The sequence below is a fragment of the Lucilia cuprina genome, chromosome 2, assembly GCF_022045245.1.
Source record: "Lucilia cuprina isolate Lc7/37 chromosome 2, ASM2204524v1, whole genome shotgun sequence".
Classification (NCBI taxonomy): Eukaryota; Metazoa; Arthropoda; class Insecta; order Diptera; family Calliphoridae; genus Lucilia; species Lucilia cuprina.
The window spans coordinates 20952035-20977332 of NC_060950.1; the positions used below are offsets into that span (position 1 = coordinate 20952035).

The 25298-nt window shown below is 30.0% G+C and overlaps 4 protein-coding genes across 9 annotated transcripts; 3 read left to right on the forward strand and 1 right to left on the reverse strand.

The window, feature by feature from the left end:
- Window positions 1-123: 123 nt before the first annotated feature.
- On the forward strand, window positions 124-2651 carry LOC111678375 (probable serine hydrolase). Its single transcript, XM_023439713.2, has 3 exons — window positions 124-459; window positions 711-779; window positions 1434-2651. The coding sequence occupies exons 1-3, from the start codon at window positions 375-377 to the stop codon at window positions 2279-2281; spliced, it is 1002 nt and encodes a 333-aa protein (XP_023295481.2). The 5' UTR covers window positions 124-374; the 3' UTR covers window positions 2282-2651.
- Window positions 2652-3114: 463 nt separating this feature from the next.
- On the forward strand, window positions 3115-7137 carry LOC111678384 (lamin Dm0). Of its 4 annotated transcripts, none has more exons than XM_023439722.2 (4): window positions 3115-3268; window positions 4077-4662; window positions 4991-5694; window positions 5846-7137. In XM_023439722.2, exons 2-4 carry the CDS (start codon window positions 4227-4229, stop codon window positions 6584-6586), a joined length of 1881 nt encoding a protein of 626 aa, XP_023295490.1. In that variant the 5' UTR covers window positions 3115-3268; window positions 4077-4226; the 3' UTR covers window positions 6587-7137. The 4 variants fall into 4 exon arrangements, with proteins under 4 accessions (XP_023295490.1, XP_023295492.1, XP_023295491.1 ...); XM_023439724.2 differs by having other exon boundaries at window positions 3117-3268; window positions 4090-4662; XM_023439723.2 differs by having other exon boundaries at window positions 3121-3268; window positions 4011-4662.
- A 6464-nt stretch (window positions 7138-13601) lies between these two features.
- On the forward strand, window positions 13602-22773 carry LOC111678385 (glucosamine-6-phosphate isomerase). Of its 3 annotated transcripts, none has more exons than XR_006941598.1 (7): window positions 13602-13752; window positions 14011-14130; window positions 16988-17094; window positions 17161-17288; window positions 17374-17915; window positions 19832-19931; window positions 22521-22773. XR_006941598.1 is itself a non-coding variant. In XM_046956385.1 (7 exons), the coding sequence occupies exons 3-6, from the start codon at window positions 16997-16999 to the stop codon at window positions 19877-19879; spliced, it is 816 nt and encodes a 271-aa protein (XP_046812341.1). In that variant the 5' UTR covers window positions 13602-13752; window positions 14011-14130; window positions 16988-16996; the 3' UTR covers window positions 19880-19927; window positions 22521-22773. The 3 variants fall into 3 exon arrangements, 2 of the variants coding, with proteins under 2 accessions (XP_046812341.1, XP_023295498.1); XM_046956385.1 differs by having other exon boundaries at window positions 19832-19927; XM_023439730.2 differs by lacking the exon at window positions 19832-19931.
- Window positions 22774-23060: 287 nt separating this feature from the next.
- On the reverse strand, window positions 23061-24086 carry LOC111678364. Its single transcript, XM_023439661.2, has one exon. The coding sequence runs from the start codon at window positions 24034-24036 to the stop codon at window positions 23191-23193; it is 846 nt and encodes a 281-aa protein (XP_023295429.2). The 5' UTR covers window positions 24037-24086; the 3' UTR covers window positions 23061-23190.
- Between the last annotated feature and the right edge of the window lie 1212 nt (window positions 24087-25298).

Consider the following 25298-nt stretch of genomic DNA (forward strand, 5'->3'; position numbering starts at 1 on the left):
TTAAAAATCGCTAGAAAATAAGATTCAAATTTTCCGCTAAATTTCTTCATAAATCTTTAAATTAACACCACTGCACTTTGTTTACCACATCAGCTGATCGTGTTCTTTTATAATAAATACGATTTCATTCAATTTCGCAACTACAAAAATAGTATCGTGTGGTTCGATATTTGCGTTAGCTTTTGGATGAAACCACACACTCGCCCATCCATCATAACTATTGTCTGATAAATTGACGGTTTATTTTCTTGCTGTTGTGTGTAATTTATTGATTAGCAGCTCTACTGTGAAGTGACAAAAACAAAAAGCCTATTGTAAAAATTAAACATTTTATTAGAAAATTGTAAAAAGAGAAATAAAAAATTTGTAACAACATGGATGAAGCGAGTACGGCTAATTCTCATACAAGTAGCCTTAATGCTGTTACCATGAATGGATCTTCCGGTAGTCAAATAACCAGTAAGTACTTACAAAACTCTCGAATAACAAGACCTGGTTTAAATTTAAAGAGTTCAAGTTCAAAGTCCGTAAAGGTGAACTTGTTTTGTGTATCTTTTTTACCATGTTTTTTTTGTGTTGTCTTTTTTGTTTTAAATATTTGCATAATACATACAGACCACTTGAATGAAGAGTGTCAAATACCTATTTGTCTAGCAAGTCTATGAAATATGTTTAAAATATTTTCTGTTTATTTTTTATCTTTTCCATAGATGGTACTGTACGTAATAGAGATTCTTGGGAAGAAGTCACAATTGAGGTGCCCTGGGGTACAGTACAAGGTAAGTAAAATTAATAAGTTATTATTAAGGCGTGCGTATGTAATATATTTTGGTTTTAACACCTTGCCAATATAATTTATTTCCTTATCATTTTTATTTGCTTTAAGTATAATGACTAAACATTTTCTAACAAAAATGTTTTTTGTCGTCTGCTTGCCGCTGAACTTTGTTTATTTTATCAAATTTCTTAGATTTACTTTAGTTTTATTGATTGTAATTAGAATTATAAGGAAATAAGTATTTTTTTTATCAAATACGTCACATTATAAACAAGTTAATCATTACGCATTGTTAGAATATAGTTAGAATATAGCTTTAGTTTAAAATATTGTTTAATTGATAATAATAGTTCAACCATTTATCATATTTACATAATAATCTTTCTTAAAAAAAAAAAAAAACTTAACACCAAATATACTTTTACGTCATTATAATCTAATAAATTGATTTTGAACTTTACAAACTAATTGAGTTTTTAGTTAATTGCAAACTAATATTAACGTAAAGTTGATTAAAAACATAGTAAAATTTAAAATTGCTAAACATTTAATTGATCATCAAATTATTTTAAATTTCGTAAAGTTTTACCAAAAGAAATCTGATTTTTTTTAACTTAATATTTTACTTATTTACTAATGTTTATCTTAATTACAGGAAAATGGTGGGGAAGTCGTAATAAACAACCAATACTAGCATTGCACGGATGGCAAGATAATTGTGGTAGCTTTGATAGATTATGTCCACTTATGCCACCAGAGATACCCGTCCTTTGCATTGATCTACCAGGTCATGGAAAATCTTCACATTACCCCAAAGGCATGCAATATTTCATATTTTGGGATGGTATATGTCTGATTCGTCGCATTGTACGCAAATACGGTTGGAAACGTGTCACTCTAATGGGCCATTCATTGGGTGGTGCTCTAACTTTTATGTATGCCGCTAGTTTCCCCACAGAGGTGGAAAAATTAATAAATATTGACATTGCTGGGCCCACAGTGCGCAGTATTGAACGTAATGCCGACATAACGGGATGGGCATTAGATAAATTTTTAGACTATGAAACATTACCTGAAACCAAAGTACCTTGTTATACATACGACGAAATGGTAAAACTGGTTTTAGATGCTTATGACGGCTCCGTTGATGAGTATTCGGTAAAGATATTAATGGAACGTGGCATGGAAACGGCACCACAACATTTGCACAAAAACGGTTATCACTTTTCCAGAGATTTGCGTTTAAAAATCTCTCTACTTGGTATGTTTACAGCTGAACAAGTATTAGCCTATGCCAAACGTATACGCTGTAAAGTTTTAAATATTCGCGGTAATCCGGGCATGAAATTTGAAAATCCTCAAGTCTACGAACAAGTTATTGAAACTCTAAAAGAAAAAGCTGAACTTGTGATATACAAAGAAGTACCTGGCACACATCACTTGCATCTTTGCACACCGGAACGTGTGGCTCCGCTTATAAATGAGTTTTTATTAGAAGCGTAATGGAAAGAAATACAAACAAAAGCTGCATAATTATTTAAGTAGGGTAATTATTTAATTTAAATTTATAGAAAACGAAAGAAATAAGCTTTTGCTATTTTGTGAATACACTTAAAACATTTTAGTGATATAGATACATATACATACTAACATACAAACATATTTTTGAATCACTTTTACTTACAATTCTAAATTGTTAATTTTAGCAAAATTATTGTAATAAATATCTTCTGTTTAAAGACACAACTATTTATTTTTTAAAATAACTTACGTTTTAAGAATGAAATTTACTAAAAAAATAACATTGTAAACATATAGCACTTTTTCCATTTCAATTAAAAAAAATAGTGAAGCTCTTTCACAAATAACTAAAGTTGTTTATTTTTAATCCTGTGTTTTAAATGTTTATTAGTTTGAATGAGCTTTTTAATAATAAGAAAACCCCATTTCAATTAACCGCATTTCAAAAACGTTCTAAAATAGAAAAAAATATTAGATTTATAAATTCTCCGTATTTTAATTTTGTTAAATCATTTTAATCTTCAGGATTTCTAAGATCAATTCTATAAAATATTCGTACTACATTCTTAATCACATCTCAGTGGAAAATCTTTAAAAAGATGAATTGTATGTATAAATTAAGATAACAACAATTGGATCTTTAATACATGTTTGCGAATAATTGTACAACATTATTTAAAATTATTTTATTTTATAACGGTCATTTTGTACGTTTGGCAACGTTAATGCATTTATTTATACGTGGCATCGCCTAATAACTGCAACATCTTGATATGGCATCACTGTAGATTTTCAACGACGCTTTCTTTGACAATTTAAAAGAACCGGCCTGGGATGCGTCTATTTTTTACTTTTTTAACGAGTGATTTTCATCGTAGTGCATTTTTCTTGAGAAAAAATTAAATTTCCAGTATTTGGTGTATTAAAATTAACATAAAATCGGTTATAAAGAAGGCTTTAAATAATTTTGTAAGATTGTGTTAATAGATTGCTTTAAAAATATCATAATTAATTAAAAGACTCAATTTTTTTGTTTTCATTTAAATTTACGAGGAAAAGGAGTGGTAAAAAGTGCATAGTAGTAAAATATAAAATATGTGTGTATGTATTTGAAAAAAAAATAAAGAGAAAGCAACAACAAATTTGTAAAAATAAACAACAATATTGAACCAAAAAGAAATCAAACAAAACAAGAAAAGTAATAAAAATAGTAACAGCAAAAGAGTTTCGTTAAATTTTCAGGAGCGCTGCCTTGTTTTTGTAGTTTCGGTAAAATTGTGTTTGCAAAGCGTTAGCGTCATCTGCTGACGCTAATGTTGGTTTTCTAACGTTTCTGTTCAGTTAACATCATCGTTTTAGTACAGTTGCTCTCACTTATGTGAGCACTTGTTTGTGTGTTGCTTTCTATTTGGGAATGCTCTCTGGTGGTTATATTTTCTCTGTTCAGTTTAGTTTGCTGCCGCTGCTTTTGTATGCTAGTGTGTGATTTTATCTGTCCGTTTTATTTTAACAATTTCGTTTTGATTCTTCTATTTCTGCTACCTACCAGTCAAATCCACCAGTTGGTGAGCGAGTGTTTTGGGAACACATTTTTATTTATTAAAATAAAAATACCACATACATAAATATACTACATACTTTTTGCCTGCTGCTTTCTGCCGTTTAAAACTTTTGTCACTTTTATTTTATTGCTTTTACAAAATAAAACTAGCCACCATATTCGTAAGTGTGTGAGAGTGAGTGTTTTTTTTTTTATTTTTTTCATAACGTTCGAAAGTTTGTGTGTTTAGTCAGTCACTGTGGAATTTAATCAGTTCGCGGTCGTTGGGATTTGTGCAAGACAGAAAGAAAAAAAATAAAACTTGTCAAGTGTGTGTTGAAAATATACAAAATATTCAACTTATTAAAAAACAAATAAAGTTGTGAAATGGCAACAAAATCAAAACGCGCGGGTACTGCCACGCCCCAACCACAACCCAGTGGCACTAGTACACCCATGATGACGGGAGCCAATCGTCCTGCCAGTCCCCTGAGTCCAACACGCCATTCTCGCCTGCAGGAGAAGGCTGAATTGCAAAATTTGAATGATCGTTTGGCCGCCTACATCGACCGTGTCCGCAATTTGGAAACCGAAAATGCCCGCTTATCAATTGAAGTGCAAACAACACGCGATACTATTACGCGTGAAGCTACCAATGTCAAGTCCATGTATGAGAATGAATTGAGTGACGCCCGGCGTTTGTTAGACGATACAGCCCGCGAAAAGGCTAAATTGGAAATCGACATCAAAAGACTCTGGGAGGAAAATGAAGAATTGAAGGCCAAGTTGGACAAGAAAACTAAAGAGTGTTCAGTGGCTGAAGGTGAGTTTGTTCTTAATTTAATTTCTATATGAAATCTTCTTTAGCGATTATGTGTTTTGTGTGTATTTGTTTTTTCTTAATTTTTTATTTTCGTTTTCATAACGAACGTCAATGCCGTGTTGTTTTTTTTTTTCATTCGTTTTCTGCATGTGTCTGTTTTTTTATAAGTTGTCAAATAGTTGTTTTGACAAATACTGTTAGGGTGTTCGTTGGACAATCATTTGGCAATACAAAAATAGGGGTTCCCAATAAAAGCAAACAAAATGTTTGGAATTGCAAATGTTTAATTAAAAGCTATAATGGATTTGTTTTATTTACTCATCAACAGGAAATGCCCGCATGTATGAATCACGTGCCGCTGATTTAAGCGCCAAATTTAATGCTGCCAATGCTGATCGCAAGAAGGCCGTTGATGAATTGAAAGATTTACAAAATGAACTCGAACGTTTGCGCAAACAATTGGATGAGGCTCGCAAGCATTTGGAAGATGAAACTTTGGCTCGTGTTGATCTCGAGAACAATATTCAAAGTCTGCGTGAAGAATTGACCTTCAAGGATCAAATACACTCGCAAGAAATCAATGAAACTCGTTCACGTCGCCAGGTGGAAATCAGTGAAATTGATGGCCGTCTTATGGAACAATATGAGGCCAAATTGCAGAGTTCTCTGCAAGAGCTACGTGAACAATATGAGTCTCAAATGCGTGCCAATCGTGATGATATTGAAACTCGTTATGAGCAGAAAATTAAGAATTTGCAAGCTGCTGCTAACCGAAATTCTGGTGCTGCTGCCTCAGCCATTGAAGAATTACGTACTACACGTACTCGTATTGACGGATTGAACAGCCGCATTAATGAATTGGAATCTACAAATGCTGCCCTCAATGCTCGTATTCGTGATCTCGAGCAATTGTTGGATGATGAGAGAGTTCGCCACAATGCTGACATGTCGGCTTTGGAAGCTGAGTTGCAACGTATGCGCGACGAAATGGCCCAACAGTTACAAGAATATCAAGATTTAATGGATATCAAGGTGAGTTTTTTGTTTTTGTCCATTTCTATAACGACTTGATCTTGTCATATCTCAATGGGTTTTGTTATAGTTTACTTCAAACCATTTTGAAAATACTTGCACTTATTCTTGCATGTACATATATAATAAGTATATTTCTTCCTGTTTCTAGGTTTCTTTGGATTTGGAAATTGCCGCCTACGACAAACTTCTATGTGGTGAAGAATCACGTCTCAATATTACACCCTCTGGTGGTGGCGCAACAGTCACATCACTTAGCCAATCTTTACGTTCGTCTCGTGCTACTCCTCACCGTAAGACACCAATGCGTGCACCATCTACCGCCCCTGGCGCTTACAAACGTAAACGTACCGTTGTCGATGAATCCGAAGATGTAAGTCAATCGGAATTCTTTGTCACCAGCAGTGCCAAAGGTGATATTGAAATTTCTGAATTTGATCCTGAGGGTAAATTCGTTAAAGTACATAATAAGGGACAGAATGAGGTACAAATTGGTGGTTGGCAATTAAAACGTACTGCCGATGGCAAAGAAAGTACTTTCAAGTTCCATCGCAGTGTGAAAATTGATGGCGGTGCCACGATAACTGTTTGGTCATCGGATGCTCCTGGTGCAACACACGAACCACCAACAAATATTGTGATGAAAACACAAAAATGGTTCGGTGGCGATAGCATAAAAACTTCTCTGTTCAACAGCGATGGCGAAGAAGTAGCCGGCTCTGAACGTATCAAGCGTACGATTGTACGTCATGTTTCACGTCATAGATCCGGCGCCGGTGTAAGTGGACGTGCCAGCGTTTCAGTACTCGATGGTGTGGGCAATGAGGAACTCTATCATCAACAGGGTGATCCAGAACAACAGCAAGGTGAAGAAAAATGTCGTTTGATGTAAGAGATGGATGCTTCAGTGTTTTTAAGGTGTAGATTTAAAATAAAAATTAAAAGAACTATTATAGATTAAAGGACGGTATGTTAGATACTAGTCCATAAAAAAAAACGCGCAACATTACAACTTTTGTTTTTAAACGATAAAATTGTATTTGCTCCCCCTTTTCCCTAATTTCTATGTTCTCCTTATTTAATTTATATTACGATTAATTTTATATTTTGAATTTTGAAACGCCGAAGCCAACGTTAAACAGAAAAACAAAATTACTTACTAAAATAGCAGCCACCCTAAAACTACAATAGATTTTTCTAATTTTAGTATTAAGATTTCATTTGGATAGACTTGAATTTCTTTTCATTTAAGTCTTCCACGTAACTTGTTCGTTTTTTTTACATCAAACTAATAATCATTTTTAAAACTTTAACAAGTGAATGTTTCTCTTCCAAAAGAATAATAAAAAAATCCTAAAAATCCTGATGTATTTGCTTATTAACAACAAACAACTTACATACTTAGCAATAAATAAAAATCGTTTGTCATTTTTATTCTCTCTGCTTATTTTCTTATAATTAATATATTCAATCGTTTATTTTCTTTCCCCAACATAAAGTATGTAAAATTAAACTTAAATGAAATAAAACCAAGAAAGAAAACCTAGAGATAGTAGAGCAAAAAAAAAAAAAATACAAATTCACAAATGTACAAATTTATGTTTCATTAACATTTTGTTCTAAATTTTATGTTTCGCTAATACACTTTTGTCCAATACTTCTTACTATACATACATACTACATTTAAACATAAACTATAAATACACTTTTAAATAAAACTAAACAATAAAAAATATACTAATTTCAGAATATATATTTAATTTTATAAACATAAGTTTTTTGTCTTATTTTTATTTTTTTTTTTTTTTACATCAACTTAAGGATGATTTAATTTTCTAAAAAAAAAGGATTTTATATAACTAAAATAAAATAAAAAATTATAAACTATCAGAATATAAAAGAAAAATAAAAGTAAATATTCAATATTTTACACAAATTCAAAATATTTTTAATTTAAATATTTAGGTCAAAGAACTTGATTACGTAACAGAAGAAAAAAAGAAAAAACAATTCACATGAGTTAAAACTTTTGTTGGATAAAAATGTGTTTGTAATTGTCATATTTTTTGAGATCATAAATGTTTGTTTACTTAAGAACTTGTTTAAATATTGAGTGAAAACACACACACTCATATACATTTCTCATTTTTATCAAACGTTATAAATTTTGCATTAATTTTTGGGTTTACTAAACGAAAAATAATAAATTCTATTGTGATCTTATCTCTAGGTTTATATTATACACTAGAGAGAGGGAGTTTTCTAATTTTTATAATTTATGTTAATTTAACAGATTTCGAGTTTGATGAGTCTAGAAAAGAATGCGATTCGCAAGAGATCGTATTGATAACATACACCTATTCCGCAAAATCGAATAAAAGTTAATGATCAGACAAAAACTTTTGTTTGATTCTGAAAAACGAATATTTTAGATTTTTTTCTAAAACAAAGAGAAAATGTTTTCATCTTTTTAAATATAAACCTATTCCACGCACAATCTTTTTACAATATGCCTATTCAAAGTTTTATTGTGTAATTTCCAATTGCCTTCAATCGATTACTATACTTTCTCTGAATTGTAGAAAAAATATTCATATAAGTATATATTTTTTGGAATAATTTAAAAATCCAGTCGTGCTTTCAAGTAAATAACGGAAATTTCTTTCAAAGTTAAAACACTGTACAAACAGTATTGTTTTTAATTAATAAAATTTACTCTCGCACAAGTACTTCATATATTTATGAACATACAATACAAACATACATATGTATATGTTTATAAACATAAATGTTTTTATGTAAATTAATACATAATTATGTATGTAGTACATACATACATACATACATACATACATACATACACACAAATGTATGTCCATTAGACTGGTCCCCAAAAATAATTTTGAGCTGGATGTGGTGGAATAAGTTGTTTATAAACTAAAAGGTTCGGTCTATTAAATACATTAACATTTTATTTTCTTAACATTTCGACAGATCTTTAGAAATTTTCTATCCGAATAGGTATAAAACATTTTTATCAAAGGACCAACACCAAAGTTTTTGATAATTTCCCAAGCCAAATATTAAAAATATCATAGATTTTTTGCATTGTTTTGTCTGTGCGTTATTACAGTGATATGAGCTGTGGATGTGAATAGGCTGCCATAGATGACCCCCAAAATTTTTGAGTAATTAATAGTCAGTATTTGGATTCCGTCTAGTAGGACACTTCTTAATCTGGATAGTGAAGAATGCTTCGATAGTAAAAGCTTCGGTGGTGATTTCAGGTTACGTCCAGTTAGTTACTACTACTTACTACTCAGTTAAACTAGGCTTAACTTACTGTTAGGTTAAACAAATTTAGGCAGACTTTAACCGATAATTGTGTTTTTCAGTTATAGATTTAAGTTCAGTTAACTTCGTTAGTATTGTCAGCTTTCCACTCAAAAACTTAAACAATGAACAGCTGTTTTTTTGCAAACAATACTTTTGTAAAATGAAAAATTTTGGAATAATTTAAAAAAAAACATTTAAAACAATAATAAAACAAAACAAATCAGAAAACTGCAATTTACTTAAAATATTAAGCTTTTTTCTTTCGAAATCATTGTTTTATTGTTCTTGTTAATTGTGTGTTTTCACTTATAACTGAAGTTTAATTGGCCAATTACACTCAGTTAAACTAAGATAATAAGTATCTTTACTGATAACTGAAAAACACGAAACACATATTAAACCGGGTTTAACCAAGAATGAAGATTATCTTTATCAGAAAAACTCGCCCTAAGAAAATTATCTATCCAAATAGGTATAAAACATTTATATCAAAGGACCAACACCAGAGTTTTTGATAATTTCCCAAGCCATATATTAAAAATATCATGGATTTTTTGCATTGTTTTGTCTGTGCGTAATTACAGTGATATGAGCTGTGGATGGAAATAGGCCGCCATAGATGACCCCCAAAATTGTTGGGTAATTAATAGTATTTGGATTCCGTCTAGTAGGTCGCTCCCTAATCTGGATAGTGAAGAATTCTACTAAAAACTTCGCTGGTGGTGACTAAATTGTTCATTTCTCGAAGATAATCCATGACTCTTAATTCAACGAAGACCACATAGATAATTCACATTCATCTTGTTAATTTGTTGAGCATAGCGGACTGCTAATATGTATTTAAAAAATCTGGAAAAATGTACGTGAGCATTATAATGAGTCGTAATGTTGGATTACGACAACAGTCCCCGACCAATGCCGATGATGGTTAAGCCCTTAACATTTGTGCAGATGGTCCATGGTCCAGTATTTATTTAACAGGATACAATGCTGTAAGATGTTGCTTCGTTGGAAAATTTCGGGTCAATCCTATAGGGTAATAATTGTATACTTATGGGTCTTCCAACATTGTTCGTTTTCAGTAATTCTTAGCGAACACAAACCCTTTTGTGAATGAAAATAACAGTTCTTCAAGCTGTATTTTTTTAGTTGCATATAATGAAGTCAAATTGAAAAAAGGAAAAATTCTCACTTTTCAATTCAAATTTACTTGAGGATAAACTATTTCCATACATAAGGCCTTCATTCATAATTTGGCTTTGGGTAGCGGAAGATCGTCGAGTGTCATTGCCATTATCTCTTAAGGTTTACCAGGACATAATTTTTGATGCGTCGGTACCATGTTACGCTTTTCGAGTTCGGATTTATAATCCATCTTTTACTTTGATATATGTTTGAGTACCAAGAAAAACTCATATTGGATTTTGGTGAAGACCTTTCTATACAAAGCTATACATCGTTTCAATATTGGTTGGACTTTCAGCTTACAGGGGTAATTGGATTTATATTAAACTCTGTTATAATTAAAATCAATACGTCAATTAACCATATGCATTCGGATTTATAATCCATATTTTACTTTGATACTTGGTTGAGTACCAGAAAAAAACTAATATTGGAATTTGGTGAAGGCTTTTCTATAGAATTCTATAGGTCGTTTCGATATCTCTTGGATTGACAGCTTACAATGATAATTGGATTTAGATTATAACTCTTGTCATAATTAAAATCAATACGTCACAAATGTCAATTCAATAGATTTGAAATAATTGCATATGTATGTATCTCATTGTCGAAGAAGTACGCCAAAAACCAGAAATAACTTTTTCCATTACACACAAGACATCTTCGGATATTATTTTTCTTGTTTTTACAATTGTTCTTTTTTTTTTCTTTTTTGCCGGCACAAAGGTTCATTCAACTAAAATAAACATTAATTCCGTAATCAAAAAACCAGAAATATTGCATTCGAAATTCTTGAATTTTTTTTAAGACGTTTAAACTTTCCTTAATAAACTCTTACACATGCATCAATGTGTCTATGTCTGTTAAATTTTATATGGATGCATTTGAAAAAAAAAAAATAAAAAAGTAGAACACACTTCTTATCGTTATCAATGCGTGTTAAAAATCAAATAAAACATTTTTATACTAGAATAATCTTTTCAAAATATAAAGTGTTTTTTCCAATTATTAACAATAATAATCAAATAATTTAAATATACCCTCAAAACTGACCTCCCCATTAGTAGTAATAAGAGGTTAAAATTACTTTTACTCATTAAATGTTTTCTGTTTACTCTTAAATTCAAATAGCCGCTCTTTTTGTTTTTAGCTTGCCAGAGTTGGGAATATTTTATTTTTTAATTATGCGAATGGTATTTATTTTCAAATTTAAACAGTACGACCAATGAATTTAAAGTTTCCGCGGCAAATGCTTTAAAGTTTACTATATTTAAGACCTTATTCAGAAAATATTTTTTATTTTATAAACGGTTTATAAATCAAATTTTGTATAGAAATTTTTCACCAAAATGATCCGAGAAACTGGTGTTCATTGTTAGACCCATGTAAATTGATATCATGCGGATCGACCAATACTTAGTCACAGTTTATATATAAAGTACTATCATTGCTTAACTATTAATTATCTTTTTAAATTTCCCTAATGTCCATACATAGAAACTTTTGTTTTAGACCTGGTTCACATTAGGAAACTTTTTTGGGAAACTTTTGATTTTGTGTGTGAGAGAAAGAGAAAGAAATATTAACCATCTCTTTCTCTCACACACAAAATCAAAAGTTTTTCACACTGGGAAACTTCTGTTGAGAAACTTTTGATTTTGTGTGTGAAAGAAAGAGATGGTTGATATTTCTTTTTATTTCACTCAAACGCAAAAATCAAAAGTTTCCCAGTGTGAACCATGTCTTAGAAACTACGTATTAATTGCATTGATTTGTTGTTGAAGAATAAGACCTGGTTCACACTGGGAAACTTTTGATTTTTGCGTTTGAGTGAAAGAAAAAGAAATATCAAACATCACTTTCTTTCACACACAAAATCAAAAGTTTCTCAACAGAAGTTTCCAGTGTGAACCAGGTCTAACAAAACAAGTTTCCGACTACGGGAGTGAAAATGAAAAAGTTTTATAGTGTAGACCGGTAGTTATTAGGATAAAATTCAATTCTAATATGTTTTGTTTTGACTTTTTGGTTGTTTGAAAAATATGCTTTTTCAATATAAAAATATTTCGACTTTTCGATATTTATTTATAAAACTAATTTTTTTCGAGGATAGTAAAATTTTCGATTTTTTTAATATGAATTGTTTGAAATCTATTTTTAGAATCATTGTAAACAATTAAAGTTCTAAATCAATATTAATTCATTCCCCTGAAACGTGATTAGTTTCAATATTGTCAGTAAAAGACTAATTTTATCATAAATTTTACAAATACATGCCTGATTAATACACAATTCATTATCTCAGTGTTCTCTTAAATACATATTATTAACAAAAACAAACGGTTGCCATAATAAAAATATTAAAATCCCAAACTGAGGACATAGACTCCCATATTCATAAATGCTCAATAAAGTTATTGATGTTTTTTTGTAGGAATTTCATATGGAAAATGTGCGTAATAAACCTTAAATAAACGATTATTATTTTTATGAATACGTGGGAAAGTATACAAAGGTGTCACTTTTGACATTTACAATATATAATACCCTACACCATAAAATACCCTACACCTGTTTACAAATAAAATGTGATTTAGTTTTCATAACAAAGCATTTAAGTTGAGTTGTACCTTGCCTCAGATATACTTAAGCCATTTATTGTTTAAGAAAACTGTGAATATTTAAGTAAAATTTTGATGGGGACTTTTTATAGGGGCTAGGGTGAAATGAGACCCAGTAATTATAAAGTTCATGAGGATCATCAAGGCTAGTATAGAACTTGGTTTTGCAGCTTTTTTTCTAGATACGATTATATTAAACATAATTATGAACTTAAAAGCCCTATTTGGCGGGTTCAGTTGTATGGGGCCTAGGTGAAATAATGGACCGATGGTAATTATTTTCAATAGGCTTCATCTACGGTACCACAGAAGATCATGTGCCTAATTTTATTGAATTTTCTTCAAAATTGTGACCTGTAGTTTGAGTACAACTCTATTCGGGGGTTCAGTTGTATGGGGACCGGGTGAAATAATGGACCGATCTTAACCATTTTCAAAAGGCTTCGTCCCTGGGGCAATAGGATATATAGAATAGACCAATATTATTGTGCATTACAAACATTAGCACAAACCTAATATACCCTCCCCACTAAAGTGGTATAGGGTATAAAAATGGAGGATCCCCCTTCAGTATAAGCAACATCATAAGTACTTTCAAAAGAATCTGACGAGAACTTAGTTTATGTATACGACCAATATTGCGATATGCTATATTGATGGTGAATATTATTTTCCCACAGTGGGGGGAAATATATGTATGAAATAAACTAGCTTATGGCAACCCTACAACAATCACAAAGTCGTTTAGTAATAAATAAAATAAAATGCAAAGGATTTAAAAAAAGCAGACTCAGAATAATTTTTATATTTGTAGTGAGTGGAAGCAATCGCAGAAGTGAAGTGTTCGAAGTTGAATTGAATTTGTATTATTTTGTATTTAAATTGTGTGCATTTGTTGTTTTTGCTGTTGTTCGTGGTTGGTTTCTCGATATTTAGTTCATTGACACAAAATTCTTTATTTTTGTTTTGTGTTGTAGAGTATATTATTTCAATTGTTGTTGTAGTTGTTGTTGTTTAATAATTATTTACTTAACTCGTACTTTTTGTTATCAAGTACAAGTGGATCTTTTTTTTAACCATTTTATAGGAATTTGAATTTGTTAATAAAAAAAACTCATAAAGAACTAAAAAATTCGAATAAAAATAATAAAATTTATAAATATTTATTTAACAGAATAAAAAAAAGTTATTCTACTTTTCACTGATTTGACTGTCTGTCTGACAACCAAAACTAATTTCACTTTAATTCCGTCATCCACCATCACTTATCTACCTCCAATAAATTAAATTTAAGGTAAGTTTACTACATTTTAATCTTTAGTTTCAATTCATTAAGTTAATTTTGTTTATTATTAATTTTCAATTAAAACTTTTTGTGAATTTTAATTGCTAACATTGTGTCATTATTCAAGTTCAAACATTTTTTCAATGTCAATATATTGTTACAACTAATTTGTACATACTGTTTGTTTGCTGCTACTGAGTGTGAGTCTTTTTCAGTTTCAACTTTTTTATCTTTTAAAATATTTACGACGACATTTAAGAGATTCATATAAATTGCAGTGCTAATTTTCTCTTTAATTTCAATTGATACGATTCACTCTTTTTTTTCAATTTAAAGAGGTTTTCATACTAAGGCATTGTTGCCATCCATTAATTGTTTTTCCTATCATTATATTGTTAATATGTAATGCAAAATACAAATTTGTATTGTAAGAGCGGGTTTTTGAGTTGACAATCAAATCCAATTAATAATTAGATTAGTTAATCGAAAAATAAATTAATTCTAATGTTAATCCCTTTTGATGTTTTTGAGTACAAGATTCAAGTTCGCAGTGTTGCCATACAAAACAACAGAAAACGTCACTGTTTGTTATCAAAACAATGCATGTTTTATAAAAAAAGAACAAGGCAATTGCAAATGTAATATGAAAATTAATGAAAAAAATATATTGTGAAGTCCCCATCATATATACTAATCGATAAATCAAACATTTTAATGTTTATTTTAATAAAAATTGTATTATTTTTTCTTGTATCAGCTGTTTACACTTTTGCGTTTCTTGCTCAAGTTAAAACCTCAATTGGGCGCTTATACCAGCAAACAAAATTAGATGATTGAGTATTCAAAAAAACGTTTCGGAGATTAATTATAATTTAATCCCTAATACTTCACCTAAAGTTTGGCCCTAAAATGTCAATATATTTGAAAATATTAATAGATTTAAATTTAAACAAAAGTCCATCGGTAAAGTGTACATAAAAATATAATTTTTTAAACACACTGACCTAACTGACTTATTTTATTGAAACCACAAAATTATAATTATTGAAATAATGTTATAAAATTTAATTTGACATTAAAAATACTAAACCACATAGTTTTATCTAATACGTTTAATAATGTAGGTTCAGTAAATTACATTTTTTGTATTTAATTTTTTATAATTAACTATTTTACAGTGGGACACACCGAAAAACAATTTTAAACTTAATTTTCTTAGAGCGGGTTTTTGAGTTAGCAATCAAATGCCAATTAATAATCAGATCAGTTAATCTAAAAATAATTGATGTTAATCCCCTTTGATGTTTTTGAGTACAAGATTAGACTTTGCAGTTTTGCCATACAAAACAACTAAGTAAATCGACTCAGAAAATTATTCTTAGTCGAGGGTGGATTTTCTGATAAAGATAATCTTCATTCATTGTTTAAAACTGGTTTAATATATGTTTTGTGTTTTTCAAAGTTATTTATTATCTAAGTTTAATAGTAATTTTCTAATTTCTTTTATCGATATTATTATTTAAAATTTTAATTTATATTTTTTCTAAAATTTTACAAGAGTGATATGTTTTTGACTGAAAAGTTGGCAATACTAACAAAGTTAACTGATCCTAGGTCCATAACTGAAAAACACAATTATCGGTTAAAGTCCGCCTAAATTTGTTCCGAGTTTAATCTAACAGCAAGTTAAGCCTAGTTAAACTGAGTAAGGGCGAATTTTTCTGGTGAAGATAATCTTCATTCTTTGGTTAAACCTGGTTTAATATATGTTTCGTGCTTTTCAGTTATCAGTAAAGTTATTTATTATCTTAGTTTAACTGAGTGTAACTGGCTAATTAAACTCAAGTTATAAGTGAGAAAACACAATTAACAAAAACAATAAAACAATGATTTCGGAAGAACAAAAACTTAATATTTTAAGTAAATTGCAATTTTTTTTATTTGTTTTGCTTTATTAATTATTGTTTTAAATGTTTATTTAACATTTTTTCAAAATTTTCCTTTTTACAAAAGTATTGTTTGCAAAAAACAGCTGTTCATTGTTTATGTTTTTGAGTGATAACTTGGCAATACTAACAAAGTTAACTGAGCTTGAATCTAAAACTGAAAAACACAATCATCGGTTAAAGTCCGCCTAAATTTGTTCCGAGTTTAATCTAACAGCAAGTTAAGCCTAGATTAACTAAGGAGTAAGAAACTCGCCCTAAGTAGTAAAAAATCCGCCTTTAAAATGTTATTAGTTTTCTAACGAAATTACTCGCAACAGTAATTCGTTAGAAATTACTTTTCGAGTACGTTAGAAATTATGTTTTTCGAGCTATAGTTTCTTTCTATACTCATCAGTTCTTTAGGAGTGACAATACTACAGTAAGCAATAATACTCTAACCAATGTATAATCGCGTGATAACAATTCGACGGATAGGTATTTCCTGGGGAAATAACCTTCGGTTTATTCTGTCACTGAGTAAATAATACGAGTAAGATCCACTTCATTTCGGAGCGAAGTTCAAATTGTTGTGGAAATGTGTTATCCCGTTTACTGGGTATGGTTTTACCTTCCATGATAATTTGCCATCTTACCTCTAGTAAGTTTTCGCCGGATTTATGCACAGCCCTTAAAACTTTGCTCATGTTGAGAGTTTGCCCAGTGTCGTTTCCACAATATGAGTTCAATGGAAATAATCGTTTTTATGTACAGAAATCTTATTACAGTATTCGATCAATAATAGGTATATTTCCCTTATAGTTTTATTAACACATTTCGTCTTAAAGATGGGGCGCCACCTTTTCAACTTTAAAAAAGATAGAAAGATGTATTATATTGTGCATATCAAATCTCATTTATTTATTAATTTTTATTTTCAGCAAATCAATATGAGATTAGTTATTTTGGATACATCCGAGTCAGTTGGCTTATGGGCTGCCAAATATGTTACGAAAAGAATAAACGACTACAAGCCAGGGCCGGACAGGTAAAAATATCATATTATAAATTAAAAATCTATTCAGTTTTCATTTAACATAATTTTCTATTTTAGATACTTTGTTTTGGGTTTACCTACTGGTAGCACGCCTTTAAGTATGTATAGAAATCTCATACAATTCCATAAAGAAGGGAAAGTATCCTTTGAATATGTGAAAACTTTTAATATGGATGAATATGTGGGTAAGTGCAATAAATTTTTAGATAGTTACACCCAATTACTTTTGTTTCATTTCATTCTTTCACTCTCTCTCTTTCTCTCTCCTAGGTTTACCACGTGATCATCCCGAAAGTTATCATTACTTTATGTGGCAAAACTTTTTCAAGCACATCAACATCAATCCGGCCAATGTCCATATACTAGATGGTAATGCCAGTGATTTAGTGGCCGAATGCAATAAATTCGAAGACATGATTAAGGAAGCTGGAGGTGTAGAATTATTTATTGGCGGCATTGGTCCAGATGGTCATATTGCTTTCAATGAACCCGGTTCCTCTTTAGTGTCACGTACACGTGTCAAGACACTGGCTCAAGATACTCTAGAAGCGAATGCTAGATTTTTCGATAATGATATAAGTAAAGTCCCTAATAAAGCATTGACTGTAGGCGTGGGTACTGTTATGGATTCAAAAGAAGTTATGATCCTTATAACGGGTGCTCATAAGGCGTTTGCTTTATATAAAGCCATCGAAGAGGGTATCAATCATATGTGGACTGTTAGTGCTTTTCAACAACATCCTAATACTCTGATGATTTGTGATGAAGATGCCACTTTAGAATTGCGTGTTAAGACTGTTAAATATTTTAAGGTAAGTATAATTTAATTGGCGTTAATATTGTTGGTAAAACTTGGTCTGGTCTATCTTGTATTATTATTCTATCTTTTTCTCCTATTTAAAAGAGTTTTTGGTGTTGGGAATTTTTAATATGTAGTTAATTGTTTTTCTTATAATTCATTCTTTTTATTATTCATTTGGCTTTGGTATGTGTAAACAGATATATCCATTCTATCGTATAATTGACTCGGCTGACTCGGCTGTCTCTGCGGCAGCTTATCCTATTTGTACATTTTTCATAATTTTGTTGATGTTTCCTGGTTCTATCCCATAAATAGTTTGGATGATATTAAGTAATCTGATGATTGGTGATCGTTTATATTATTCACATTCTTAGCTTTAGTCTGTAATGGGTCACTAAAACAACTCAAAACCTAGATTAAACCAGGTTTAAACAAGGAATCTGAAAAACCCGTCCTTAGTGTTGCTTCAATTGCCTCAAGAGTTTTAATAAAAACAAATTTCCCGCTACACCCTTTTGGAACTTTTTTTCCCTGTTTTTAAAGTATAAATACTTGATTCCATTAAGTTGGAAAATAGCAGTGGGAGAACTTCATTAAGGCCCTTATTCAGAAAGAAAAATGTAAAGCAATATTCATGTCTAAATTCAGAAAGAAGACAGGAAAACAGTTTTAATTTTTTTAATGAAAACTACTACTTAAGCCTTAATTTAGAAAAGAAAACAATTTTTAAAATTTTGTATGAAAACTACCCAGTTTTTGTTAGAGTTTTTAATACAAAATTTTAAATTCTTCTTACTGAACACGGGTTTTAAAATTTTGTATGAAAAACACTAACAAAAACTCGGTAGGTTTCATACAAAATTTAAAAAATTGTTTTCTTTTCTAAGGCTTAAGTATTCTGGCACAGCTTAGCGGAACTTGTGTTTAATAAATGTGACATACTAGAGCATTGGAGCAAATCGAAATTAACCCTTAAACGTAATTATGGGTGATAAAGAGAAATCAATATCAAATTCGTGTTTAACACCTAAAAATACATTAAGGGCGGGTTTCTTACTCCTTAGTTAAACTAGGCTTAACTTGCTGTTAGATTAAACTCGGAACAAATTTAGGCGGATTTTAAACGATGATTGTGTTTTTCAGTTTTAGATTTAAGCTTAGTTAACTTTGTTAGTATTGCCAAGTTATCACTCAAAAAGATAAACAATGAACAGCTGTTTTTTGCAAACAATACTTTTGTAAAAAGGAAAATTTTGAAAAAATGTTAAATAAACATTTAAAACAATAATTAATAAAATAAAACAAATCAAAAAATTGCAATTTACTTAAAATATTAAGTTTTTTTCTTTCGAAATCATTGTTTTATTGTTTCTGTTAATTGTGTTTTCTAACTTATAACTTGAGTTTCATTGGCCAGTTACACTCAGTTAAACTAAGATAATAAATAACTTTACTGATAACTGAAAAACACGAAACATATATTAAACCAGGTTTTACCAAAGAATGAAGATTATATTTATCAGATAAACTCGCCCTAAATCAATTCAAATAGTTTTAAAAATATTTTCAAAACTTCATTTCATTGACCTATGTGTGCAATTAATATTTGCTATGTTATTTCCCTTTTATGAATGCATTCTTTGACCTTGGGTACAATATTCTGTATAAGTAGATATTTTAGAAATGTACAATTATATAAACTTACCCATTGTCTTAAAATTTCGGTCATGCTTTGAACTTATACTAAAACCGAAAGCTAAACCGCTATCTGTATATAGTTTTTATAACTTCTTTGTAGATAAATATTCTTTAACATTTCTATTCATAAATTTGCTTCGTATATACATGTGTAATTTTGCAAATGCAATTGAGAATATTTCATTAAAAAAAAGTTAAATAAAATTATTTTATTTTATTAAAATTTAGGGCATTCAAAGAGACCTCTACACAGCTGAATATGGAGAAAATAACTGAATAAATACAAGTTGTTATGTACCATCAAATAAATATACATTTTGTTTCGTTAGTATGTAATGTAAAAAAGACAATTATAAACATTTAACAGTTATTTATAGTTATTTGTTAAAAAAAAAACCATTGGCACAATATTTTGGAAAATTTTTAATATTGATTGTTTGGAATGTTTTTAATTGTTAACTGGTTATAATAGAAAATCCAGTTTTTGATTATAAAGTTATTAAGGGTTTTCATTTAAACTTCTTACTACTCAGTTAAACTAGGCTTAACTTACTGTTAGATAAAACTCGGAACAAATTTAGTCGAACTTTAACCGATGATTGTGTTTTTTAGTTCTGGATTTAAGTTCATTTTACTTTGTATTGCCAACTTTTCACTTAAAAACATAAACAATAAACAGCTGTTTTTGCAAATAATACGAAAAAAAACGAAAAATTTTGGAAAAAATGTTAAATAAACCTTTAAAACAATAATAAATAAAACAAAACAAATCAGAAAATTGCAATTTATTTAAAATATTAAGTTTTTGTTTCTACGAAATCATTGTTTTTATTGTTTTTGTTAATTGTGTGTTTTTTCACTTATAACTCAAGTTTAATTCGTCAATATCACTCAGTTAAACTAAGTTAATAAGTAACGTTACTGCTTACTGAAAAAACACAAAACATATATTAAACTAAGTTTAAACAAAGAATGTAAATTATGTTTGTCTAAAAAACCCGCCCTAAGTTTCCTATTTGTGCAAGTGGACAAGTTTATTCGATTTGTTTCATGAAATCCCTATTCAAATTCTGTTCAATATCTTTGAACATTTAAAAACAAAGTCAAACGAAATCAAAAATAAAAATTTATTTATTTTAACAAAAAATTTTACAAAATATATTTAAAATATAAATATTCTAGTCCATAAATTCAAAAGTGAACAATAGTGAACGGATTTATTAAATGCATAATGAGTTTGCTCAAGTTTGTCAGTCTAAAGCCTTTACAAGATCACACAAGTAGTTTGTGTAGAAAAGAACGGTTGGGATCGTTTAAACGCAAGAATACGAATGAAAATTTTGACCGTAGTATGGCTCTCTTCATTTTTTGAAATGATTCAAAAAATACAAGCAGGTCGCTTTAGATCAGGGCTGGCTGTATTTTTATGTAAATACATAGAAAAAAGTGAAACAGCTGTTTCCATCTTACTTTGTTATTGTCAGTCGTAATTCAGGTCTGAGTTGGGGAACAACTCTCGCGTCATCGCAAGAGCATCTCGGTCGCACTGGTGTAGTGTATTACTTCATATAACTGTTCAAAGTTACATGTTGTCTACAAAGCACGAGGTTGCTTTCGTATCACCTCAAGTGAGGTTATGTTTTATTGGTGGAGACCATAAAATACTCAACGTTTATACCCTGTTGGAAACCATTAAAACTTAACTGTTTAAACCCTGGTAGAGACCATTAAAACTCTTGAAATTTACTGGTGGAGTACCATTCACAACTCAAATTTAACTTAAGTGTTTAAAGGGATCCAGCTTCCTATATGAAGATATATGTCGACTTGGATGATTCCCTTTAAACCAACGTGAGACACCCTGGCATTTTGCTTATGAGCTCGGCCAACAAATCAAATAATCCAAAAAAAAACTTTGTTATCGCGTAAACACAAAAAGTATAAAAAGAGACTTTTATTCTCTTTTTATACTTTACATCACTATAGTGGGGTGGGTATTATGCGTTTGTGCTGATGTTTGTAAAACCCAAATATATTGCTTCTTGACTCACCATAAAGTATACCAATCGATCACTTTTTGAGTCGATTTAGCTATGTCCGTCCGTCTGTGTGTCCATGTAAACCTTGTGCGCACGCTACAGGATAATTTCAAGATAATTTGATGAAATTTGGCACATATCCTTTTCTTGGTTCAAAGACGAACGCTGTTGAAAATGGTTGAAATCGGTCCTAGCCCCCATACAACCGTACCCCCGAATCGAGCCTTTAGGGTCATAATTACGTTAAATGTTCTCTTATGACAACAAAAATCTGCAAAACTTAGTTTTATAGAACGATAAGTGACACTACTAATTTTTATAGTGATCGGGCCTCATTTGACCCTAGCCCCCATACAAACTCTCTTACAGAAAATGTATTGAAGGTCAAAATTCACTTATAATTTCTAATAAAACTAAATCTATATAAATAACTTTGAGGTAGACGTAAATTCCTCTACCAAAATTTATAAGGATAGACCCATATTTACCCTTACTCCCCTAGGAGCCCTCTTGTAGAAAATCTCCTTTTTTTGTCAAAATATTCCACAATACGGTTAAAGAACAAATTAAATGCTCTATTTTCTTAAATTATCTACTTTTTTTAATATACTGACTGGTGTAGGGTATCATATAGTTGGCAATGTCCGACTATATATTCATACTTGTTTTACTTTTTCATTAGACTTTACGTACGTAAAGTGTGATCGTGTGAAGTGCCCTTAAAACTGCGAAAATGAAAAATTCCACTGTTTACCTGGGATTTAAACGTTTAAATGAGAATCCTTATTATATTTTTCGAACTAAAAAAGCAAATTATTATTTTTTTTGTTTAAAATATATTGTAAATTATTGAAATTTATATTTTCTTTCTTTTACAGTGCCTAATGGATGTTCATATGAAACTTATTGAAGGAATGTAACCTTTAATTAATTAATTTTTTATCATATATCTTTTTTTAATTTTGTATATCGATAATTATATATTGACACACTACTTTTACAATTAAAAAAATAATGTTCCATTTTTATTAATAATTATAACCCAAGGATGGAAATCGCAACTGATTAAAACTTTAATATTACTATCTATCGACTGCTGGGATATCAACTTTGGTTTCCAATTCTTAATAAGAATTTACAAAAAAAAGACAGTTTATTTTTTCTAAAGCCACTTTTATATACTTTTTTATTATTAATAATTATATACTATTATTCATACACATACATACACAGTTATTATTACATAAAATACATAAAATTTTTTAAAAAATATTTTTGTAAAATTTTCCTAATAAAAAAATATATTTGATATATTTTTTTATAGAAAAAAAGAAATAAATGTTTAAAACTAATAATGAATTTTTATTTACAAAATATATACAATTTAAATACCCTATATAGAGAGTCCAGATCACAATTTTAAATGTAAATACGATTTCATAAATGTTCTATATGCTTTTAAACATATAAACAAAATGAAAAGTTTTTTTTTCAACTTTAGTAAATCACAAAGTTTTTCATAATGTTTTATATTTAAATTTTTCGTATTTAAACATAAACATTACGTTCATCGGTGTGGCCAACCATTAAACCCATTAAGGTCTTCATGTATAAAATGGAACGTATAGATGCTTCTAATATTTTATTATTAGCATGTAAACGTTGACGATATTGTTGATCGACCAGAACTTCTTCGAGTTTTCTAGCTCTTCGACTAAGACGACAGGCTTCGGTATTACGTTCACGTTTAAATTGTTCCTCAGCGGAACGTTCTCGCTGTGGATGATGTCTTGCCATATTGCCATGATAACGACAAACTTTGCTAATGACTTGTTGAGAAACTTGAAATACACCCTCGTTGGTATTGAAATGTAATGGATTGCTCTCAATATCACTCTCCTCATCATGATCATCCATGTACTTACGTTTAAGGTTCTGACGTAAACCAGTTTCAACAAAGCGCCTAGCTTGATCCAAATAATTGCGTGGTATTTTCTTAATGCCCAACTCATGACGTGAAGCTTTAAAATGACAACTGTCGGTGAAATTAGAATCGTTATATTTAGGATTTTGACATTTACGTTGTCTTAGTTTGGGTTCTCGGAATAGACGACGTTTAACTCTCTGCACAGCTGCCTGATAAGGTGTAATTCTTGAAGGTCTCATTAAATAATTCAATTTACTCCAAATGACCACTTTGTTATACTCAACAGGCATTGAAATCATGGGCATATCATTACCATTCATTATATGTATCTGTCGTATGCACTCGCTTAAGAATGATCTCTTCGTTGGACTTTTATAATTGGCCTCAGTACGGCTAAAAGCATTGACATAACCATGAGGATCTTTAATGTTAACAGAATCTTTACGTAAAATATACATTTCTTCCATTTTTTTCTTTAGAAAGCAAAAGAATAAATCTTACTACGTGTCTATACGTTACGAAAACTAACCGTAAAATGCTACTCAATTGCAATTTCTACGTTCCTTTTATACGTTAAGAAAGTGTAAAGTGTCAAAGTGCATGTGTCAAAGCAGGTAGTTTTTCTAATTTTAAACAAAGTTTAATGTTCTTATTATCCTTTTATAACTGTCCTTTAGTGGGAAAGTCCTGTTATTTCTTAGAATTAATTTAAATTACCTGAGATGTGCACATTTAGTTTTGAACAAATCACAGGATATTTTTTTATAATGCACTATGTAGTAAGAGCGATTTGTTTAAAGTAAGATTTATTATTAAACATAGTAGCAGATTTTTACAATTGTACATATTTTATGACATTCGAAATTCTATGGAAATTGGAATTTATGCTAAAATATAAAGTTGTAAGTAAGTATACAAGTATGATTTCTAGTTTTAGGATTAACACAAATTCGTTATATCATCTGATTAGAAATGTTATATTTAAAGATATCTTAACGTTATAGGTAAGAGATTTTTTCATAAATTAAATTCCTTGACTAAGTATAAATACTCATTGTTGCCCTAACAATATTTTCTTATACATTTTAGAATTGAATTCTAAATGATACTAACAATTTGCTAAGATCGGATCTCATTTAAGCACAGAATTATCTCTCTCTCTCTCTTAAGTGTACAAATAATGACAAGGTTGCATGGAGGGATATGGCACCTTTTTAAAATAAATAAAAAAGTGTCATGATGTCCATGGAAATTATGACACACAAAAAAGTGTTATAATGTCCATGTAAGTTATGACAATGATAAAAATGAAGATTTTTAAAAAAAGCATATGATTTGTTTTTGACAAAAAAACAAATAGATTTTTTACAAGAGGGAAGTAGGAGAAAGTATCCTTATAAAAGTTGGAAAATATGGACCTATCCTTATATATGTTGGTAGAGGAATTCACGCCTAATTCAAAGTTATTTATGTAGAATTTAAAAGTATCATTTTCTGAAGGGAGTTTGTCAAATATGGACCGATCATTACAAAAATCGGTAATGTCATTAAAAGTTCTATAAAACTAACTTTTGCCGACTTTTGTTGACATAACAGAATATTTAACTTAAATATGAGCCTAAAGGCCCTATACGGAGGGTACTAGGCGAAATAATGGACCGATTTTTCGATAGGTTTACATGGACTGCCAGCCAGCCAGACGGACGGACGGACATGGCTTAAACGACTC